Source organism: Arvicanthis niloticus, chromosome 12 (genome assembly GCF_011762505.2).
Source record: "Arvicanthis niloticus isolate mArvNil1 chromosome 12, mArvNil1.pat.X, whole genome shotgun sequence".
Taxonomy (NCBI): domain Eukaryota; kingdom Metazoa; phylum Chordata; class Mammalia; order Rodentia; family Muridae; genus Arvicanthis; species Arvicanthis niloticus.
In genome coordinates, this window is record NC_047669.1 from 10581945 (window position 1) to 10603333 (window position 21389).

The following is a 21389-nucleotide window of genomic DNA, read 5'->3' on the forward strand; positions in this document are numbered from 1 at the left end:
AAGGAAGGAAGATCATGTGAGTACTTCTTGCAAAGGGGTCCTGGCTTTCAAGTTCCTTGAACAAATCACTTAATTTGCATTGCTAACCCAGAATATAGATGCTCTTGGAGTTTGTGAAGTAAACCAAGCCTAACCCTTAATCCTCACCCTAATTATAATCCTAATGCTAATCCTAAATCTAACCCTAACTCTAACCCTAGCCCTAACATGAAGTTTAAGACTGGAATAATGCAAGATAGTAGTTGCTATTTAAAACTGTAAGTAGACTTAAATGTACTCTCCTGGTGAGACCAAAAGCAGATGTTTGTTCTACCTTAAGACAATCCTCTAGACAAGATACTGGTACTACTGTTGCTCCCTGAACCTTCTGGAAATTCCTTTGTCCTCAATAATCCTCATGACCCAACTCTCCTGTCCCTAGTGGAAGAATTGAATGTTTGGTCCTGGCCTTGAATGGTGGATGGTAGTAGAAGATATTTTCTAAATAGACGGCATGCTTTCTTGTCACCCAGATAAGTCACTCTGGTCACTGATTTGGCTGCCAGAGAAAGGGAGTGACAAACAGAAAACAAAAGGCCATATCAACTTGTTTGTAGTTAGTGTGGAAGGAACATTCTTCTTTCCATGTGCAGAATGACAGGGAGAAAGTCATGTCTCTGAGAGGAGACAACTTTCCCAAGGACAGTCTTGGGTGACCCAATCAGTGTGTGTGTGTGTGTGAGAAATTGTCCCCAGTTGACTAAGGGTATATAATTTGTTCTATGTTTGTCTTAGGCCCCTCCTACACTCTAAAGTCAGGATGCTCTTCTCCTCTCTCTTCCTGGAGCCATCTCTGCATACCACTCTCTGCAATGAGCTATATTGCCCCATACCTTGTTTCTCTGGCCATTTCTTACTGCAATTTACATTTCTTCCAAAACATCTTTCTTGGCATGAGCTCTAAACACACTGTTCTCTAAATCAAGGGCTTCTTACAGAACCATATGTGGCTTCTGACCCAGTACTCAGGACCAAGGATGAGACCCTATGACCATCCTGGCCTCATTCTCTTTCCCTCTGGTTATCTGTACTCCAATGTCATCAGATTCTTCAGCATGTCACTCCCCTCTTACAGGCATTGCCTGGACCAACCCTGATATCTGGGTACTTTGTATCCATACCACCACCTCTGGAGGCCTTGAGCTTCTTCCTAAACCATTTGCAACACAGCCAATTGGGCAGGTCATGTTCTCATGTCCTTGAAATCTTCACTCACAACTCTTAGGTGATGTGCACCTTATGTTGTTTGTTTTTTTACAATTGTTTGGACACACATCAAATCTCCTTAAGCTGTGAATCCCTCTATCACCTTGAACAGAGTGATTCTGAGTACTCTGTGGGCTGGCAAACAAACGTTTGCCCAGATGGCATTTGTCTTTAGTGTCCAGCTCATCTTCTCTATCAAGGGCATCTTTACCCCAAGACAGCACCTCGGGCTCCAGACTCACAGTCATGTGCTCCCCACCCACACTCATGGGATTCTGCCCTCACCAAGTGACCAATGAACATCAAATTGTGCTGTCACTAAGAGGTGGCCCCCTCGCTCATGTGTGAACTCAGACATTGCTCTTTAGATACCAGCATGCCCACTGCTGTTCTCCAGCACTTTCTTCACCATAGTTAATTAACTAGTTATAGCCATGACCCCAACCTGAGGACTGCTGCTTCCAGACATGATGCTCACTTCTTTACGGATTTTAGTAGTGAGGTTTTAAAAAACAAAACTTGTAAGCCCCAGCAGTAAAGAACCTCAGATAGTAGAACTTCATCCCAAGAAGTGTGGGTGGGACATACATGCACTTTTTGAATAAGAAAACATCCAGATTCGCCAACATCCACACTTTGTGTTATTATTCATTTTATAAACCCATGTTTGTAAGACAGTAGCAGAAGCCAGATATCTGAAAGTCATTAAGTGGTTGCCACCCTGACCCATTTAAACTTATATGGAGTGGATCAGTCATCACGATTCATGTTCTAGGTCACACAATTGTATATTAAATTTGTGGGTTTCAACCCAAGGACATATTTTCCTTTGAGAAGAGTACAGTTCACTTAGAGATTAAAATAATCACCCATTGTCTTGTCATTGCTTTTTGGAATAAGTTTGAGTTGTGAGTAAATCGTGAGGAGAGAGAATTTGTTCTCAGGCAGGCAGCTCTTTCTGCTGATGAGGCTTGCTGCCTAGCTCAGCATCCATTCTAGTCCACACTGAAGTGGGCAATGGAGTGTTGGTGGGTGGGGCAGGGTGGGGTAGCTCTGGGATGGGGTTCTCTGTAAGTAATCCATTGTCAGATGTCTGCACTGTGTGGGGTTCCCGCCAATGCCAATCATTCACTCTGTCACTTGCTCTGACTCCAGCTCGTTCTCCAAATCGATCTCGCTTTCTGTCACCATGGTGAAGGCAAAGGAGGATCAGGAGGCAAAAGGAAGAGAACAGAGAGAGGGAGAGGGAGGGAGAGAAAGAGAGAGAAAAGGAAGAGAAAGAAAAATTAGCAAGCAAAGCAGAGATAGTTCATGCAGGAAACACAGAAACCATTCCACCAGAACCGATTAAGAATGAAGTTTAGGCACAGCCAGTGTGAAGGACAGTTTGGGATGGCTGAATTTGTATCATTCTGAGAATTTACATAGTCTTACATCCTGGCTTCTGAGGAAGATAAAATTCTGCCTCTGGCTGGGAGCTTTGCATCCTTCCAGCCTAAATGCTTATTTGACAGATGGCATTCAGAGTATAGCAGGATTTGTCACTACCTTGTGGTGACAGGACCAGGATTCCCATAATTCCCACTTCCTGTTTGTCTTTACATTTTTTAAATCATCTCTCTCTCTCTCTCTCTCTCTCTCTCTCTCTCTCTCTCTCTCCCTCCCTCCTTCCCTCCATCCATCCATCCCTCTCCTTGTCTTTCTGTCTTTCTCTGTGTGCCTCCCTTTCACTCTTTCTCTTTTTTCCTTTCTCTCTTCTTTCTTTCTTTCTTTCTTTCTTTCTTTCTTTCTTTCTTTCTTCCTTCCTTCCTTCCTTCCTTCCTTCCTTCCTTTCTTTCTTTCTTTTTTTCTTTCTTTCTTTCCTTTTGAGACAGGGTATCATGTGGCCTAGGCTGGCTTTGAACTCACTATATAGCTGAAGTTGACCTTGCATTTCTAATCTTGTCTCCACACACTTATCGCTGAAGTGCTGGGGTTACAAGCTTGCACTACTATGTGTGGTAGCACATTCAATGCTGGGGGCTGGATCCAGGGCCTTGTGCACTCTAGGCAAGCATGCTATCCCCTGTCTCTCTGCTGCATAGTCCAACCTTGCATACTTCCTGTCTGTCTCTAACGCCTCCTTTCACATTCCAGAGGACTCAGCTTGTCATTCTTATCTGTTTGTCTTCCCTAGGACCTAGCAGACTACAAGGTACCCACAGAAGCTCAAAGATGCTGGCTGTGTGTTAACAAGAGCTGAAGCAGTCCTAACATAGCTTAATGCAAATACATTGGGTGGAATTTTCAGTATAAAATGTTAACATGTTCTGTGACTGTCTAGCATAGGTTATATAAAATAATACTATCTGGGGGCTGGAGAGAGGGACTAGCATTTAAGAACACTGGTTGTTCTTTCAGACGGTCTGAGTTCAGTTCCTAGCACCCACATGGCAGCTCACAACTGTCTGTTATTTCAGTTCCAAGGGATCTGACACCCTCATACTTCATGAATAAAATAAAATTAAATAAACTATTATTTAAAAATACTGTCTGATGTGGTAGTGTCTTCCTTTGTCAAGGTGCCCATTATAATTTACCAGGAAAAAAGTATTAATAGCACTTTCTGCTTTCCAAAAATATAAGACAAAGATACCAAGCCCCTCCCACTGACGATGATTGGCTGAGTTTAACTAAGCGCTTACTACCCTTGAATGTATTTCCGGCTTTTTACAGGCACGGTGGGTGTAGGAACTAAGTTAGTTGTCACAACAATCTTAACCAGGGAGGATGAGGCCGAAAGAATGTGAGCAAATTACCTATGGCTAGAATCTACATTTAAAGCCACAACTTCCCAACTACAGAGTCTGGTTCGGTCCTGAACACTGAAAAAGTCCCTTGACCTTCTTCAGAATGACCCTTGCTTTGCCCTGCACAGACCTCTCTAGGGTCCAGGCACACTGCACACTGGGCCACCTACTGCAGGGGCCTATGAGGTCCTCAGGGTTGGACATTGTCTTCTCCATCTGAATTCTCTACAGAATGCATTGGCATCCAGCAAGTGCTAAGCTTATTACTGAAGCTATAAAACGGTAGTCCTTTCCCCTCACAGGGCCCTGACCACAGCCCATCACCATATATATATATATATAAACCAAGCCCATTCTGATTGTGTTTGCTGCCTGGGTTTTGCCTCCAGGGACTCCTCTTACTAGGATTCCTTGGGCGCAGTGGGAAAGGATCTGGCCGAATGCTGGATAGCAGCTATTTATGAGAAAAGAAAGGGAAAGCCCAAAGTCATAAAATGGGCATGAGGGGGCTGACTATAATATCTTGACTTCTCATTATCTATTTTATTCTCTATTCTGAGTCTTCCCTCCCTGGCTCTGCCAGTACACTGTTACTATATATAGCTGCTAAAATCATAAGCCTTAAACATTTTACATTTGAAATTACTTGGGTATGAGAGTAATAGAGTAGGAGCTGGAAATTTATCTATCTATCTATCTATCTATCTATCAATCAATCAATCTATCTATCTATTATCTATCTACCTATCATCTATCTATCTACCTACCTACCTATCATTTATCTGTCTGTCTATCTATCTGTCTGTCTACCTACCTACCTATCATCTATCTACCTATTATCTATCTATCTATCTATCTATCATCTAGCTATCTATCCATCCATTATCTATCTATCTATCTATCTATCTATCTATCTATCTACCTACCTATCATCTAGCTATCATCTATCTATCTATCCATCCATTATCTATCTATCCATCCATTATCTATCTATCTATCTACCTATCTATCTACCTATCAACTATCTATTTATCTATCTATCTACCTATCATCAATCAATCTATCTATCTCTCTCTCTATCTACGGCACTCAATAGCTTATTTATGTGGATTATTTCTCTCTAGAACCAGTGGCACATGTTCTAGAATTAAAGCTACTCTAAAGTCTCTATTTTACAGTCACAGTAAAAGGTCTTGTCCACGGTCATGTAATATGTTAGGGGCACACAAGGCAAGAACTCCAGGTCACCAGAGCTAGTGGGGTTCTCTGTGTTAACCCCATAGCCCTCCTCACATAGCCCTAAGTCATCAGCTGACCCAGAAGACTTAGGAAGTGAGTGATTGGCACTCAGACATTCAAGACCACTGAGGTCTGGGCATGAGCGCCAAACTAGGTTCTCGAACTAGCAGTTCCCAAGTTCAAGCTCATTTCAGACACTGAGATATACTTATATTTCTTAGCCACATTTGTACCCTGTCTGAAGAGCGTGCTCATGTGCGTGTGTGTGTGTGTGTGTGTGTGTGTGTGTGTGTGTATGTGATTCCAAAATCTTATTTCTGAAATGGGCTCTTGTATTCCTTGGTCTAGCTATTACAGAGTTATGGATTTCTGCCCAGCCCTCTTAGAGAGCACTGTTAAAGCTTTTAACCCCTGATGCTCACTGCTTCAAGCCTACCATGAAGAAATGCATCATTGTAATCAATCGGTTTGGTTTTCTTACTTTTACAGGTGGGGATCTTGTTACTCCATGCACCGTCCTTCAGACACTCAATTTGGAATGTGTCCATCACCTCGTTATCCTGAGAAGAAGCCAGAAGGGTGTGGGAAGAAGGAGGGAGGGGGTTAGAACATATTTCCTAACGAAGACAACTCAAACTTGAAACCTGGCTACCTTCAACTGGGAATTAGCTCGATGAGTCACAAAGGCAAACTTGCCCATAAATGTGTCACATGCCACATTGTTACCCCCATTTACACTCTAAGCAAGGGCAATTTCTCTAGAGGAAAAACTAGTTTTGACTCTAGCTGTAGAGTAGTGGTTCCCCAACTAGAGCAAGTGGTCAGCATCACCTAGAGAGGGCTAGCGGAGACAGACTGCTTGTCCCAAGATTCCAGTTCAGTCCTTCTGACCTACCCAAGGAGCTATAGTTCTTACGAGCTCCCAGGTAATGTTGCTGCTGCTGATCTGGCCCCTTCCAGAGGTCGATCCCTGCAGAGCAGTGGGCCTCTAGCTTGGCTGTACATTGGGTTCATCTGGGAACATAACAATACCAACCACTGGCTCCAGCCCCAAGCGCCGGCAAGTGGCAATTTTGCTTTCTTACTCTGAAGGGTGGCTAGGTAGACTGCCACTTTGGAGGGAACAAGAGGAGTGCCAGTCTGCCACCTTTATATCTGCTTCTCTTTCAGCACCAGCCCCGTCCACCACTGAGGAACTTTGTTAAGGTTGTAGTCCCTAATTACTGAGCCATATGAAACCCTATTTAAAAATTCAGGACAACTCATGCCCTGATAAACAACTTCTGTGTCATGTCCTGAAGTGAGAGGTGGCCGGAATGTATCATTTTTGAATTTCTGGAGTCTTTAGCAAGCTTAACAGGATGTTAGAAAACGCTTGGCTGGCAGTGTTTTTCCGACCCACTTGCTCCTCTTCCCAGGCAGCGTTCATTCTGCACCTTTAGCACTTTGTAGCCTGTGTCACAGCTGACGAGCACTTGGTCTTTGAAGGAATACACGGCCTGCGAGGGCTCGATTTTCCCATACGCAGGAGGCTGTAGCTTTGGGCATTCGTTTCCTGGCAGGAAGCAAATGAAAAGACAGCAGGTGAGAAAACCAAGAAGAAATGACAGCAAAGGGCCCGCACTGAGTAAACGAGGCCAGGAATGAGGCAGAAACAGCATGGCTGGGTGACTAGAAGAAGAATTTTGAAAGTAGGCGTGAGTCACTTTCTAACGAGGACTTTCATGTCTTCATTGGTAAAGTGAAGGAGTCAGCCAAACAGTTTCATGAGCCCCCAGAGACTGGCCATTGTCCCCCAGCAACAGGGAGCTCACCCCCAGGCCTGCACTCAGGCATATCCCTATCCTGGTTTAATAAGCGAGGTCTTCCTATTCAGTTGAAATTTGTACCCTGCCATTTTTCACTCATTGGCTACTCAGGATGACTGCAGTCTCATATTCTTCCCAAGACACCAAGGGACTATGGTCGAATGCTTCTGCTTTTCTTCAGAAGGCTGCTCGTGACAAGTATCTCAGTGACTTTCTCAGGGACAAACTTTCTTTTGTTAGTTTTCTGTCACACACCTCTCCCCAGGGTGCCCTGGACATGACAATGCAGGCAGTGCCAGGCCTCTTGATCCTATGAAGATGATTGGTCACTCCTGGTTGGGGTCTAACCTCATTTTCCTTGAATCATTACAGATTTATTAAGTCATATCGTTCCCTCTGGGTTTGTGTGAGGCCTAGCTGCCATGGAGCACTTAGAAAGGCTGTGGCATGCCAGGGGCCCGCATAGAGACAGATCTCTCCATGTGAAAATTTATAGTGAAATCTTCAGAGCTCCAGAACTTCTGGCCCACAAGCTCCAATCTCACACTTGTAGACATCCAGGGTTGGGAGGTCTCTTTAGCCTAATGAATCTCCACGTTAGGGAAAAAGAGAAGCACAATCTGTCTTCAGTCTCTACATGATGAAGCATAGCCAATCTTGAGTTCAATCTCTTTGCTGCCCATTCCCCATTTATATAGATGGGAAACTCAATCAGGAGATGTATCTTTGCTCCCAGGTTCTCAGGCAGAGTTCCACTAGGTCCCCAGAGGAGTGGGCCTCTAGCTAGAATTGCCAACCCCCAAACAACCCTCCTTGTGAGCACAGAGCCCAGTGGCTTAGTATGACCTGGGAAGGAGGAGAGGTTACCTGCTGCCCTGTAGGAGAGCCTCCAGCCTCGGTTCTCTCCTGAGTTGTCACTGCGGAATAGGATCTGGACGCTGTGACTCTGGGTGTTGATTGGTTCTGGGGATTTCTCTCCACAGATGGGCCCCCATACTTTTGAACCCGCTTTAATCTAAAAGAGGCAACATACATGTAGAAAGAGACACGTCACATCTGACTGGTGCATGGTCCGGCTTCAAGCAAATTAGTTCCGGAATTTTCTGGAAGTCTTAATGTGAATCCATAGTATATGGTCTTTCCAGTAAGCTTTCCAGTTACCAAATGGTTTTTTTGGTCTATTTTTGTCATAATTTCAGTGGCCTTTGGAGTTAACAAAGCAAATTAATATTGCTGTGATTAAAGATAAACACTTTGTGGGTGGTCCTGAACAGTACACAAACCAGGAGAGGTTCCCACTCTCAGAGAGTCTGTAGTTTACAGGGGGGATTAACAATAAATAAACAAAATTATTATAAGCAAATATACATATATATATGCACACACATATACATAAATACACATATAAATACATACATATATATGTGGTAGGAACATGTACCACATTTTACAATTTAATATTAAACTGTATACAATCTATATATACATATATAAACTCTATAATCTATTGAAGTCATCATTTGTGTAATAGAAACATAGTAACTTATGTTAGCTGATAAGGAAGATCCTATATAAAGCAGCATCTGACACATAGGATGAGTAGAAAAAAAAAAAGAAGAAGAAATCACTTTCCAGGCAGACGAAACCTAGCATACGTAAAAAGCAGAGTCAGCTGTGGGAAACATCTTGGCAGGCATGAGGACCAGGAGAAGCCAATGTGGCAGGAACAGAGGGAGTGGCATGGCATGAGATTGGACAGAGTGACAAGGGTCTTCCTTCCATTAGGAATTTAGCTTAATTCCCTGCATAGTCTTGGTCTGATTCCCTTGCTATAACCCTCTATGTTGTGGGGAAAATAGATGATGTAGGAGCAAGAAGGAAGCACGAGTCCCAGTTGGGAAAGCTGCAGATGGGCAGGGCAGAGGTGAGAGGGCTTGGACTGTAATGGAGGCGGTAGAGCAGGAGAGATGGCAGGATAGATGATTGCCATCAAGTGACTCAGACTCGCCACCTCCCAGTCCTGTGCACTTAACCCCTTTCCTTCTGCCTCTGAGAGCCAAAACTCCAGTTTTAGCATTTGGTAATGTCTATAATCCTGGTGACATCATTTTGCTGGGGACAGAGGACATGATACTTCAAGACACTCAGGACCTTGATATAGACCCATGCAGAGCTCCTAGAACTCAGTGTGTGGTAATCCAAAAGGGTCAGCATATCCTGCTCCTTAAGTGGTTCTTTGTGACTAGGGGGACTTTGAAATGTTAAGGGGTTTTTTCATTCTTAGAAAATTTCACATACATACAATGTGTTTTGATTATAATTGCCCTTCATATCCCCTTCGACTCCTCCCAGACCCCCTATCACATCTCCCAACATGGTGAATGTCTTCTTTCCATAATCTACTGAGTCACCTCAGTGCCTTCATCTGTGCATTGCTATGAGACCATTTCCTGGTGCATGGCAACCTATCAGGGGCCACTTCCCTGAAGAATGTTTTATCATTGTATCTCATTAGCCTTCAGCTGCCAAAGCTCCTCAGATGGAATTGGGGACTTTGTGAGCCCCTCCCTCGTCTGTGCTGAGCTTTTGATTGGCCTGATCTTGGACAGTTCTTCTGGAGGCACCTACAGCTGCAGAGAGGGAAACAGCCTAGGAATATCTGAAAGACACTGTTTGGCAGGAGTCCTTCCAGACCTCTGTTCTCACAACCCTTCCATCACCTTTTCTGCAGGGTTCCTTGAACTCCGTGAGGAGGGGTGTGATGTGGATGACCATTTAGGGCTGAGGACCGCTCCTCATTTTCTGCAGTCTGGCCGGATGTGAGTCTGTTTATTAACCACAGCCCATTATAAAACGAAGCTTCTCTGATACAGGTTGAGAGCTTTATTTATCTATAGGTGTAGAGGTAAGTGTTGAGAAGACAGTTTGACGGTACACTCATTTAACAAAATGATAGCACTGGGTTCTTTCCTGAGGTCTATGACCTTCCCAAGCATAGATCTTTTGCCAAATAATCTACACGAATATTATCCTGTGGTGTGGACTTTAAATTCAATTAAAAGGCAGTTGGTCACTGTAGGAGAAGTGAGTCAGCAAGTTCTGACTAGCAGCCGGCAATGGCCCACGCATTCGCTGCAGGTTTCCACATTCACTAACCCGGGAATCTGTCTGACACCCAGAGACAAAGACAGATCATGTGACTGGGGCAGCCAATCAGCTGGTGCCAGCTGGGCGGGACAAACAGTTGTGGACCAAGGGGAGGCAGGCGGAGGGTATATAGGCACCATCAATATTTCATTAAAACAGTTTGCTTCTTACCTGTGTCATTGATTCCTGCATCTTCTTACTCCCTACCCCAAGGATCGTCTAGGGGTTGGGGGACTGAGGGTTAGGGCAACAGCTCACCCCATAACGTTTATGCCACTATTGCACCCTAGGGCATATCTTGCAAGACTACTATTATAGATCACAAGGCTCACACCTGGGTATGCCTGTTGGTGACTGTGCTCCCTCAGCAGCTTCTGTGGTACCAGAGGTACCATGAAAGCTAGCCAAAAGGAAAGAAAATACTAGGTCAGGACCTGCTTGCCTTCTCCATGCCCTGTGAGTCAAGTGTAGCTGAATGTGGCTCAGGGGAAATTCCTAAACTATGAAATTTGGAATTTGACTTTGTGATTCTCTACCTCATACTACCCTACGCCAGGGAGCCTGTTTGGAACCGGAGGATATCCCAATCTGGATCTAATGAAACCAAGATATCATTTTAAAAAGTGATATTCCGGGAAGCTAGCAGCTTAGCGTCCAGACCGAAGAGAAGCTGAAAAGCCAAAAGCCTGGGATTCTGATTTTTCCTAATTGAGCCAAGATGCACTCTTGGGACAAGCAGCCGTAGCACACTTACCTTAATGAAATCATAGGGGCAGGGCACCTCAGGGTGGTCTTCAATGTCAAAAATGTCCTCAAACTGCAGGCTGATCATGAAGCCCTCCTCCAGATCAATGGTATAGGAACATTCAGAGCTCTTGGGGTAAGGGTTGGGGTAATCTGGGCTGGTAATTGTGCCTGTCCTCTGTGTAAAGAGATTGCCACTGCATTCCACTGTGGAAAACACAATAGGGAAAATGGCACACTATTCACACACACACACACACACACACACACACACACACACACACACTCACACCTTGCTTCTCTGCCACTGTGTAATCTTTTCAGGGTTTCCAGGAGTCAGGCAGAGAAACAATCCCTATTTTACTGAGACAATGAATCTCTGAGGAAGATAACGGTTCATCCGTCATCACCTGTGGAAAAATCTGCAGTCAAGACTCAATCACAGACTTTCTAAGTCTCTCTCTAGCTGGGTTTATCATGGATGATGACCCTTGCCATGGGATTCTCTGGCAGGGGTGAGCAGGCAGGCACTCTGAGAAAGAACGGTTTTGAGATGAGGGGGTCAGGTGCTGGAACCCTTTGGGTCTTGCTTCCTCCTTTGCCCACACTTCTTTCAGATTTCTGCTCCAAGTCATTCTTGGTCCTTATGTAAGAAAAGTTCTTCCCACTCCCCACTACCCTCCACTCTCTTTCCCAATTCCCTCCCTCGTCCTGACTCCCCTCTGCCTCCACACCTTCAATGCCCAGCCCCTGTTGGTTGGATAGCTTCATCCTGTCTGATATCACATCATACATTCTTTTACTGCCTTCTGCTTTTTTCCTACTATCCAACATCTTGGGAGCCTGTCCATGACTTAGCCCCCTCTAGGCTTCGGAACCTTGGTCCTTTGGTTTAGCTAAAGGTCCAAGCCTGGGTGTGTTCTGCTTTGTAAGCCTTTGTTCATTCAGTTCATTTTGCAAGTGAAGAAACAGTAGCCCAGAAGGGCAAGCATGACTAATGTGAAGTTCCAACAAGAACTGCAGAAACCAGGCCGCTTGAATCTCCATCTGTTTTCACTTTCTACCTAAAACATCTTCATGGAGAAGTGTCACCCTCCTGGGGGTTAGAAATGGTTTTTGGGACACCTTACTCTCCTTATTCTCTGTGCGGATATGTGGTTCATAAGCATAGACTGGACACCTGTAGAATTTTTTTAAAGGTTTTTGGGGTCAGGATGAAAAAGAAAAGTGAGAATCCTCGACCCCGAGCTTTCATAATTCTGTACGTGAAAATTCCTTTTTGAGATACTACTTTATGATAATGGGCTTACACAGGAGGCATTCGGCTTTATTCAGCAAGTTTTGAAAGAGGAAGTACAGAACTCTTGTCTGTGGCCTTGACTTCCTCCAGTGAACTCTCTCCAAGTGGGCTCACAAGTGCAGCCCTTACCCAGGGTTGTACTAACCCACGGGCAAGTCCCCTAAACGTTCTAAGTTCTACCACAACTCTGAATCATTTTAGAATTTGTTCTCCCTGTGTTGAGTGATCTTTCTTAGTCCTTCATTTGTGTCAAGGGAAGCAATTGTCACTCCTACAGGTCAGCACAGATCTGATAAGTCTGTGCGCGTGCTTCCTTCATGTAAGCATAACAGACATAGCATTCACTTTGTGTAAACACTAGTGTGGCTGTTACACAGCTGGCCTGAGGACCGCTCCAGGATCGGCATCTCAGCCCCAACCTCAGCTGGCAAAGAAGAAGCCACGATACTGGAAGATGATACAGCGAGAGAGTGGAGGAGCCACTTGCTGCCTTTATCACCTTTCCTCCTCTGTCTTTTGGTCTGTGGTTCTCTCTGTTAGAGAGGGACAGAGGGGCTGCTGAAACAAAGACGAGAAAGGAAACTTTGGCTGGATTTATGGCTCGGAGAGAATGGGCTGGACAACCCATGTTTCTCATTTCTGGCACAGGTTGGTTACGTGCAATAGGAGAGGAGACAGAAATGTGTGGAACAGACTTTCTGCCCAGGAAAGACAGCTCAACTTCAGAGCTTGTCATATGTTCCTCTGACAGTGGATTCCAGGCTCTTAATGGGGTTATTAGTGCAGCATCTACCTATATGATATGTGTATGTATCTTTGACTTTAAAAAAAAGTTGTCTTTCTGTCTCTGTCTGTCTCTGTCTGTCTCTGTCTGTCTCTGTCTCTGTCTCTGTCTCTGTCTCTGTCTCTCTCTCTCTCTCTCTGTGTGTGTGTGTGTGTGTGTGTGTGTGTGTGTGTGTGTGTGTGTAAATGCTGGTATGCATACCCGAGCATATGATACAGAGACCAGAGTTCAATGTCGGCTGTCTTTCTCTCTTGCTCTCCACCTAAGTTTGAAAGAGGGTTTCTCACTGAACCTAGAGCTCACTGTTCTATTTCTGTTAGATTGGGGGGCCAGCAAGCTCTTGGGAGTCTACTTGTCTCTGTTCCCCAGAGATATGCATCAATCAGGCCAGCTTCTACATGAGTGCTGAGGTAAATTTTCATGCTTCTCTGGCTAGGTCTTTACCCAGTGATCTGTCTCTCCAGCCCTGGCTTACTTTTTTTTTTTTTTTTTTTTTTTAATGGTTTGCACTAAGTATAAATATCTGTGTCTCATCTGATCTTATTGGAGCATGCCACATATCATGTCACAGCATGGAATCATCCCTAGGTCTTACCTCGGCAGGTCCTGTTGTCTGTGTGGAGGATGTAGCCAAAGCGGCAGGAGCAGTAGTAGCCGCCAATGTAGTTGTGGCAGTAGTGGTCACAGGACAGCTCCTCATCTTCCCTCTCCTTGCACTCATCCACATCTGTGGGGCAGGCAGAGTCTCTTGTCAGTTGCCACATGTGTAATGATTATGTCATACTTATAAAACACTTAAGGTCACTCATCATTTGGGAAGGGTTACACTTTTCTTTCATTTGATCCTGTGTAAAGTCCAGAGGTGACCATTGTCTCCATTCATCAGATGAGGTAAGCAGAGCACAGAAAAGTTAGGCAACTTGCCCAAGATTGCAGAGAGCTGGGTTTGAACCTTGCCAATCCAAGTCTTGGTGGAGGTAATTACCACATCTTGGTTATGATAATTGATAATTACCACACTGAGTCACCATCCTTACCCTATGAATGATAAAACTAAGACAGAAAACTCCGTGTGGGGGGGGGGGAGGAAACGGGTTTTTTGCAGAGCGTGGCTCACCACCATACTCCCATCCCTTCTATCCCTGATATAGATTGAGCCCTGTCCTAGATGTCTGAACATCCATTTCTCTTATAGGCATATAAGTGGCCACTAAATATAAAAACAAGATGCTCACCATTATTAGTCATCAAAGGATACAATTTAAGTAACACATATTCACCACAGTAAATGAGAATGAGGGGAAACGATTGATAACATTTAATGTTGACGAGGACACGGAGCCACCATGAACATCATACACAGATATACAAATTACATGACTATTTGGAGAAAATCTGGCAATTTTTATGAGACTAAACATATCTGTCTTCAAACCAGTGACTATATGTCAAAATATTCACAATAAAAAGGGAAACATATATTCACCAAAAGGCTGAAGCAACCTTTATCTGATAAGGAATGTAAAAAAAAAAATAAGTGAAGCCTAGGTATCCCTCAATGGGAAATGCACGAAAGCATTACAGTATATTCATTAACACAAGAAACACTGTTCTGTCCAGGGGGCTACAACAACATAGAGGGATCTTAGCAACTTTACACTGTCCCCAACTGCATTTTCCGTGTGGTGTGTTCATTTATGTGACATTTTGGAAGCAAAACTAATCTACATATGAAGAGGAGAGAGAAGAGAAGGAGGAGGAAGAAGAGGAAGGAATATATATATGTATATGTATATGTATATGATGTATATGTATATACATATATCCTAAATACAAGAAGTGTATATGTAAGATTTATACATTTTATTATATGTATGTTCTACAGCAAAACAAAACATTGTTAATAGGTATTGAACTAGGAAGCGATATAATGATGTCTGCCGTTACTTTGGAATATATCAATAAAGATTAATTATTGGTTGAGTGGTAGCTAGCTAGATGGGTGGATCTGTGATGCTTAAGAGGCAGGAAGCCACTGCAGGCAGAATCCATGGCGTGGATGTCAGTCAAGGAAAGGGCACAAGGCAATTTTTACCTCTAGAGACAAGGGGAGACCTGACGATGAGATGACTTACCTACAGCCATGTAGTGGGCATCAAAGCCTGTAAATCGTTCCTCATTGGAGAAATCTGACCGGAAAGTGACGGACATAAAGGAGCCAGGTGAAAGAACCACTTCCTGTCCGGGGGTCTGCTCGGTATCAGTGGTCTCCCTGCCACAAAAGGTTGCCAGTACCTGGTCTTCTGTTTCTACCTTTGGGGTCGAAGTGAAAAGGATTAAAATGAGTGCCTTCCCACATCAGCCTCTCTCTGGATCTTCGAGAAGACAGAGGACAGGGCTGCACAAGCAGATGAGGCAGAGTTGGAAACTCAAAGGGAGGGAGCTAGGAATGGTCAGATCTACAGATGGCATGGGACTTGTGTCGTGAATGTGGCCATGTGATCAGTTCCATTTGTTCGGTTCGATTCCCTCAGCAGGCACTTGATGTGTGCATCCTCACTGCCGTCCGGATGAGTTATTCCTTGAAAACAATTCACAGAAAACTTGAAAAGAGCTAGATACCCTTACAAGCGGATTCTCTATGCAGCAGGAACCTAACCAAGCTTCCAGGGAAAAGAAACACTATACACAATAAAGTCATTCACAGGGCACCCAGTGTGAGCCTGCCACTGAACAAAGCTCGAGGAGATGGGGTGATGAAAGACGAGCAAAGCACTGTGGGACAGCGGTGTTCAGTCGAACAGACACAAGTGGGGCTGGAACAGTGTGATGAGCGAATTCACAGAAGCAGTCAGGACTTGAAGAGTCCCCAGTGCATCACAAAGCTACAGGACCAGGATGTTAAGAGTGTTTTGTTTTCAGTAGCCATGTCTCCAGCCCACAGACTAGAACCTGGCACACAGTTATTTATCCAATAAATATTTACTAACAAGAACTAAAACTTCAAGACACATTATGGGGACTCGGAGGAGCCAGAGAGTCGGTGAAAATTGCAGGAGGAAACTGTGTTTGAAAGGACATTGCAGTCTGTTGTGGTTGACCTTTGGTGACGCCAATGCTGTGAGTGGAAGACATTAACATTTTTGAGTGAGAAGTCATGTACTCATAACTATATTTAATAGGTAGTCCTGAAACATTTAGAAACTGCTCTTTGGAGGTATCCAGAAATTGCATGCATGTACACATGATAAAATCAGACTCAATATTTCCCTACTTGATAAAAGAATTCCTTACTTTGGAAGGGCCAGGGACTCTGTGACAATCTGGATAATGAAGTAGAAGTAATCTATTGTTTGCCTAACACTGACTTTACATGTCTGGTTCGGGGGAAACAGCTGTTTGGTGTTGTTATTTGACTATGCACATTTAACCTGCTTTCTTATTCCTACCTGAGCAACTTACAGGTCACTTGATTCCTTTAAGCTTGTATTTCTGCTTGTTAACGTCTGCACTGATGTTGTAACCAACCTACAGGAGAAGATCCTATGGAGAATGGTTTCTGTCACTAAAAGGAAGTTCACAAAAAGCTGTCTGTCTTGAGTGGCTTCTAATGAGTCCATGGTTCTGTTCCTAAGCCTACTATGGCAGAATATCTTGACATCTGACACTTCTGTTTTGAAACTAATGGTTTATTTATTTAAAATAAGAAGGAAAGCAATTTGCCCTGGCAACAAAACACAAGGACAATTAATCACTAATGTCGGGAACTGAAGTGTAAACAGAAGATGAGCTCATGGCTTTGCTATTTGTTCTCTCTGTGCAGATAGTAGCGTCTCCCACAGACTCTGGCTGCAGAATGTGCCTTTCTTTACACAACTGAGCTGCCACCCCTTGGCCTCCCAGCTGCTATGCTATTGTGGCTAGTGGGGGATTCTAGATAACTGAAGGTTTTCTAACAGTAATTCTTAAAATTCTTTTCTATTAGGTAGAGAACTTCCTTCTAAAAAAAAGTGTCTATATGAATAACTACTTTCTTAAGTAAAATACACTAAGCTTTCCTTGGTGAGCTCAAACATCACAAATGTCAATGTCATTATACTATATTAGAGTGGGATTCTGGGGAATACTGAGACCATCTACCGTTTGCCCTATGTGGACACTGCTCAGCCGTACGCCTCTGCAGTTCTTACATCTGGTTTTTTGTTTTTTGTTTTTGTTTTTTTGGAAGTGGTCTACTTTGTGTTCAGTAGTAGCCAGTAGCCTTACTTTCTGTCTGCCTATTTTTTTTAATATGTTATAAATTAGAACCTATTTGCACTGTTCGTGTTGGAATTTAATAAAAAGGAGATTTAATAGCTTTAGAAGAAGGACGTAGGGAAGAGATTCTTCAGTGGGTAACTGCAAAAACCTCAGTGTTCTAACTTGGTGTCAGTGGTTTCTAGTACAGTAAGAGGATAGACCTGTAGGCCTGTAGACATCTCAATACACAGATCTAGGATGGCTGGTGAAGGTAAAATTATTTAAGAAGTATATTGATACAGATGAAAATTGAAAACCAATGAACTGTCAGGACTTAAGCAATAAGGACTCCAGCACAGAAGCCTTTCAGTAGCCTGGCAGTCCTGCAGCCTCTTGGGTTTTGCAGTGTGCAGGGCACAGGCTTTTTCAAGCAAAATCAGCCATAGATAATCTGGAATAGAGATCTACTAGGGACCTAGAATGAGTTTCCTCCCTCCTTGTAACTTCTGGGATTAAGGCTATCTTCATGGCGGTAAGCAATAACCACCTGAGGGCTACCCCAGTCTAGAGAACAGGGATGCATGCTCAAGCAGAAAGCCAAGAAAAGTGAGTCATAGATATTTGTAGAAGCAGACAAGAGGCAGTCTGAGGTCCCAAGAATTCAGCCGGCAGCCCAGAATAGTAGCAGATCACGCTGCTGAGGAGGACCCGCAAGAGATTCAGTTTCTCTTCTTCCAGAGAAAGCTGAGACCCAGAGGAGAAGTGACTTCAGACAAGCAGAGAGATAACATGAGCACTTCTGATATCATTTTTTGCTTTTGAGACAGTTCTGGGATTCAGGGAAGAGGTACCAACACAGGGAGTGTGACACAGAGTGTGACAAAGGACACACACTCAGCCTAAGAACTTTACTGGCTCAAGAGCCACTTGCAAACTTATCTTGGAGTCACATTTTTTTTTTCTCCTAGAGGGAATGTGGCTCAGTGACAGCTTGAGCCATAACCTAGATAGAAGGCTTGGTGACCCTGGTAAACATTTATATCCCACTTTTATAGAGTGCAGCAAGATCATTTGCTTCTGAGTAGAGCAAGATTCAACTGTGGCTTCTGTTTTGACTGTCCTTGTATCTGGACTCATTATATCAATGTGGTGGAGGTAACTTATGTGAAAACATAGAATTTATAACTAGAAGCCCCTGTGATTGAGGATCACAGACTCTGCACTTCCCATTTGCTACGATGGCAACCATGTTGTTGTAAGCTATTGTTATTTAGGCATCAGCTTGTGGCTGCATGTCATCAGTTTGCTTTCTTTTAACTCAATTGTCCTGATTTCTGTCTGGACTATAGTATGAAAACTGCTAAAAATTACTTGTTCTGTGGCATGAGCTAAGAAGCATGTGCCCTGCCTTTGGGGATGTGAAATTTAGTAGGAAAATAATAGAAATGCTCAAATGTGTGCCCTATGATTTTGCCAGGGTATAATAACTGCAATGAAAATGGGCAGCCTTAGGCTTTAAGGAAGGAAAACATGTCTCCAGCTGAGAGGGTCCAGGAAATCTTCAGGAGCTAGAGGACATAGTTCAGCTGTAGAGCACGTGCCCAGCGTCATTCACAAGCCACACCAAAACCCTTCTGAAACCTACTCTGGGCCCGTGAAGAACATTTCATGATTATTTTAGGCAGACGTCAGCATTCATGCTGGAATACTTTATTAACGGTTTATCTGATCTGGAGCCCTGGGATTTCCTTCCTGTACAATTCTAGGGTTGTCCCAAAGAAGAGCTTGTGCAAGTCTGGAAGGCGGTAGACATTACCCTGTAAAGGTTGTTTTGGGCAGATGGAGAAGACCTAGTAAGTTCTAACTTGTCTTCTTCTTCCTCTACTTTACACCCAGGTCTCCCCTCCCACTACAGGCTCTGAGGACTGGCAGGAACCTGTAACTGCCATCAGACATGTAAGTGTGGACCCTTAAAGGTGCTGTTGTCTTTGAGCTCCTAGAGACCTCTTTAGTTAGATTCTTTTGTAGATGTTCTTCCCACTGACGCCCGGGCTTTAGAAGAATTGCTTGATAGCTTCCCCCTTGTGGCCCTCAAACTTTCCACTCTCAACATTACCTCCTCTAATTCTTCCTAAAAATGGTGGGGGCTCTAACATTCATGATCTTACATGGTCACAGAGACCCTGATTCAACTCTCCTGGTTGATTGGTGAATGGCAGTAGAATGTTGAACTCTCAGAAAACAATGTCCTGGCCCTTGGTTTGGTGAATTGGCTCATATGACAAACTCTAGAAGAATGGTAAGGTAGCCACTGTTGGACTCTTGCAAAAAAAGCACATGTGAACTCTGTAGTGGTGAATCAATTGGGAATCCAGCTGTGGTAGCTTAGAAGATGGACCATTAGCACAGCGGGCTGGTACTCTGGCTAAGAAGACATCCATGGAGCATTGTGTGTGGGTATGCGCTGTTGGCTGTGCACATCCTAGTTATCAAGAAGAAGCACTGAGCTGTCAGAAGTGTGATAACTTACAGAGGTCTTGGATGGGGTTGCAAATTGGTCCTTTCACTAGAAAGAAAAACTAGCTGCAAGGGAAGGGTGAGGTCGAAGGTTGTGTATGACCTGTGTGTTGAGCTCCGAAGGACTTGAGGCAGAGCTTGGAACTTCTTATCACCCAAACCAGAAGTCAGATATGTCTCTTACAGACTCTGAAGGGCTCTTCTAAGCACAAAAGCCAACTAGGAAAACAACTCTGCTTGGTATTGTTTGCCGTTGTTTTGTACAAAGAACTATATTCTCACATCTAGAAGACTCAAAAGAGATGTTAGTGGGGATGTGCCAGCTTCAAGTAGAAATGACAAGATATTTCAAATGAGATGAGGTCTTGGATCAAATGGGATGAGAGCTCTTGGCTGAAAATGTGAGCTCTGCCTTAGGGGAAGGAAAGGTTGTCTCTGAAGGTGAAGTTATGAAGCCAGAAGCAGAACCAAGGCACTAATCCAGAGCCACAGAGAACTTTGGACTGGGAATCTATCTGTTCAGTGAGCAGAACTGGGCTCTATCCAGGGAACGTCCCCAAGCTCTTGAGCAAACAACACAGAGTTGATTGCTGTGTTATTTTCATCCCTCCTACTTTTCAGTAAAGGCTTTACTGTGTTCATCTTATTCTTACATCACAAAAGAATCAGGCACTGGGCATTGTGGCCCAAGTAACTTTCCCTACAGGTTCAGAGATCTATGGTAAAGAGAGTGCACACAACCGCCTGCTGTGAGTGTCTCATCTGTATACAGACATGGTTTAGATCACGAGACCCTGAACTTCAAGCCTGATCTCACAACACTTTGGTGACAGGGTGAAATTGTGTTCAGTGTCTGGAAAAAGCATGAGCGATTTTGTTCTGAAACTGTGGCATATTGTTTCCCAAAGTACCTGCAGCTGGCTCTTCCCTTCCTGTATACAGAGCCTTCTGCCATGTGACTTTGCTGCTCCTGGACTGAGCTGGTGTCTTGTGCTGACAAAAGGACATTGTATGTTTGAAGGGACATGCCTTTTCTAAACTTAGGCTGCACAGGTTTGTAGCTATTGACAAAGATTCTTGGCTTGTCTCAGCTTTAGTAAAGCTTCTGAGTTTTCTGTTACACTCATGCGTGCAAAATCCACTATTAGCAAGGAGCCCTGCCAAGGCAGTTTGGAAAGTACTTATCTGTCCATGCTCCTAGGTACCTGATGCGTTTTCTCAGCCTCTAGTGTTCTCCAGTGATGTTTCAGCACCCTGGCCTGTCTTCACTAAACAGCTCGTTAGATCAGATTATCCACAAGACTTACTAACCTTGATGTTTCTAACCAATTTTCTATCCTGTGAGTTCCTACCTGCCTGGGCTGTATTTGGAACAGGGTACAGATTCTAATAATAGAACTAGAAACAATAGTTAAATTGATGTGAACTTAGGAAACACGGGGGGGCCCTTTTGGTGTCACATTAACTGAGAATTTGCAAAACCCTAGAAATATTCTTAGAAAATTTTTAGAGAAGGAAACCCCTGTTGCTGCAGTCCTTTGATGGGGGTGACGCTCCTGAGTACAGCCTGCATGCTA

The 21389-nt window shown here is 43.9% G+C and overlaps 1 protein-coding gene across 3 annotated transcripts in view; it reads right to left on the reverse strand.

Annotated features, from left to right (window-relative positions):
* The window catches only part of Masp1 (MBL associated serine protease 1), a 69975-nt gene that overhangs the window by 30057 nt on the left and 18529 nt on the right, over positions 1–21389 (reverse strand). For 2 of the 3 annotated variants that reach the window (XM_034515396.2, XM_034515395.2), the window contains exons 3-8: positions 15192–15369; positions 13652–13783; positions 10983–11179; positions 7949–8096; positions 6710–6828; positions 5755–5833 (exon numbers count right to left, since the gene is read on the reverse strand). In XM_034515396.2, the coding sequence (XP_034371287.1) occupies positions 5755–5833; positions 6710–6828; positions 7949–8096; positions 10983–11179; positions 13652–13783; positions 15192–15369 (853 nt within the window). Of the gene's footprint in view, positions 1–1871; positions 2427–5754; positions 5834–6709; positions 6829–7948; positions 8097–10982; positions 11180–13651; positions 13784–15191; positions 15370–21389 lie in introns of those variants that run through there. The other variant, XM_034515397.2, reaches the window with a different exon arrangement.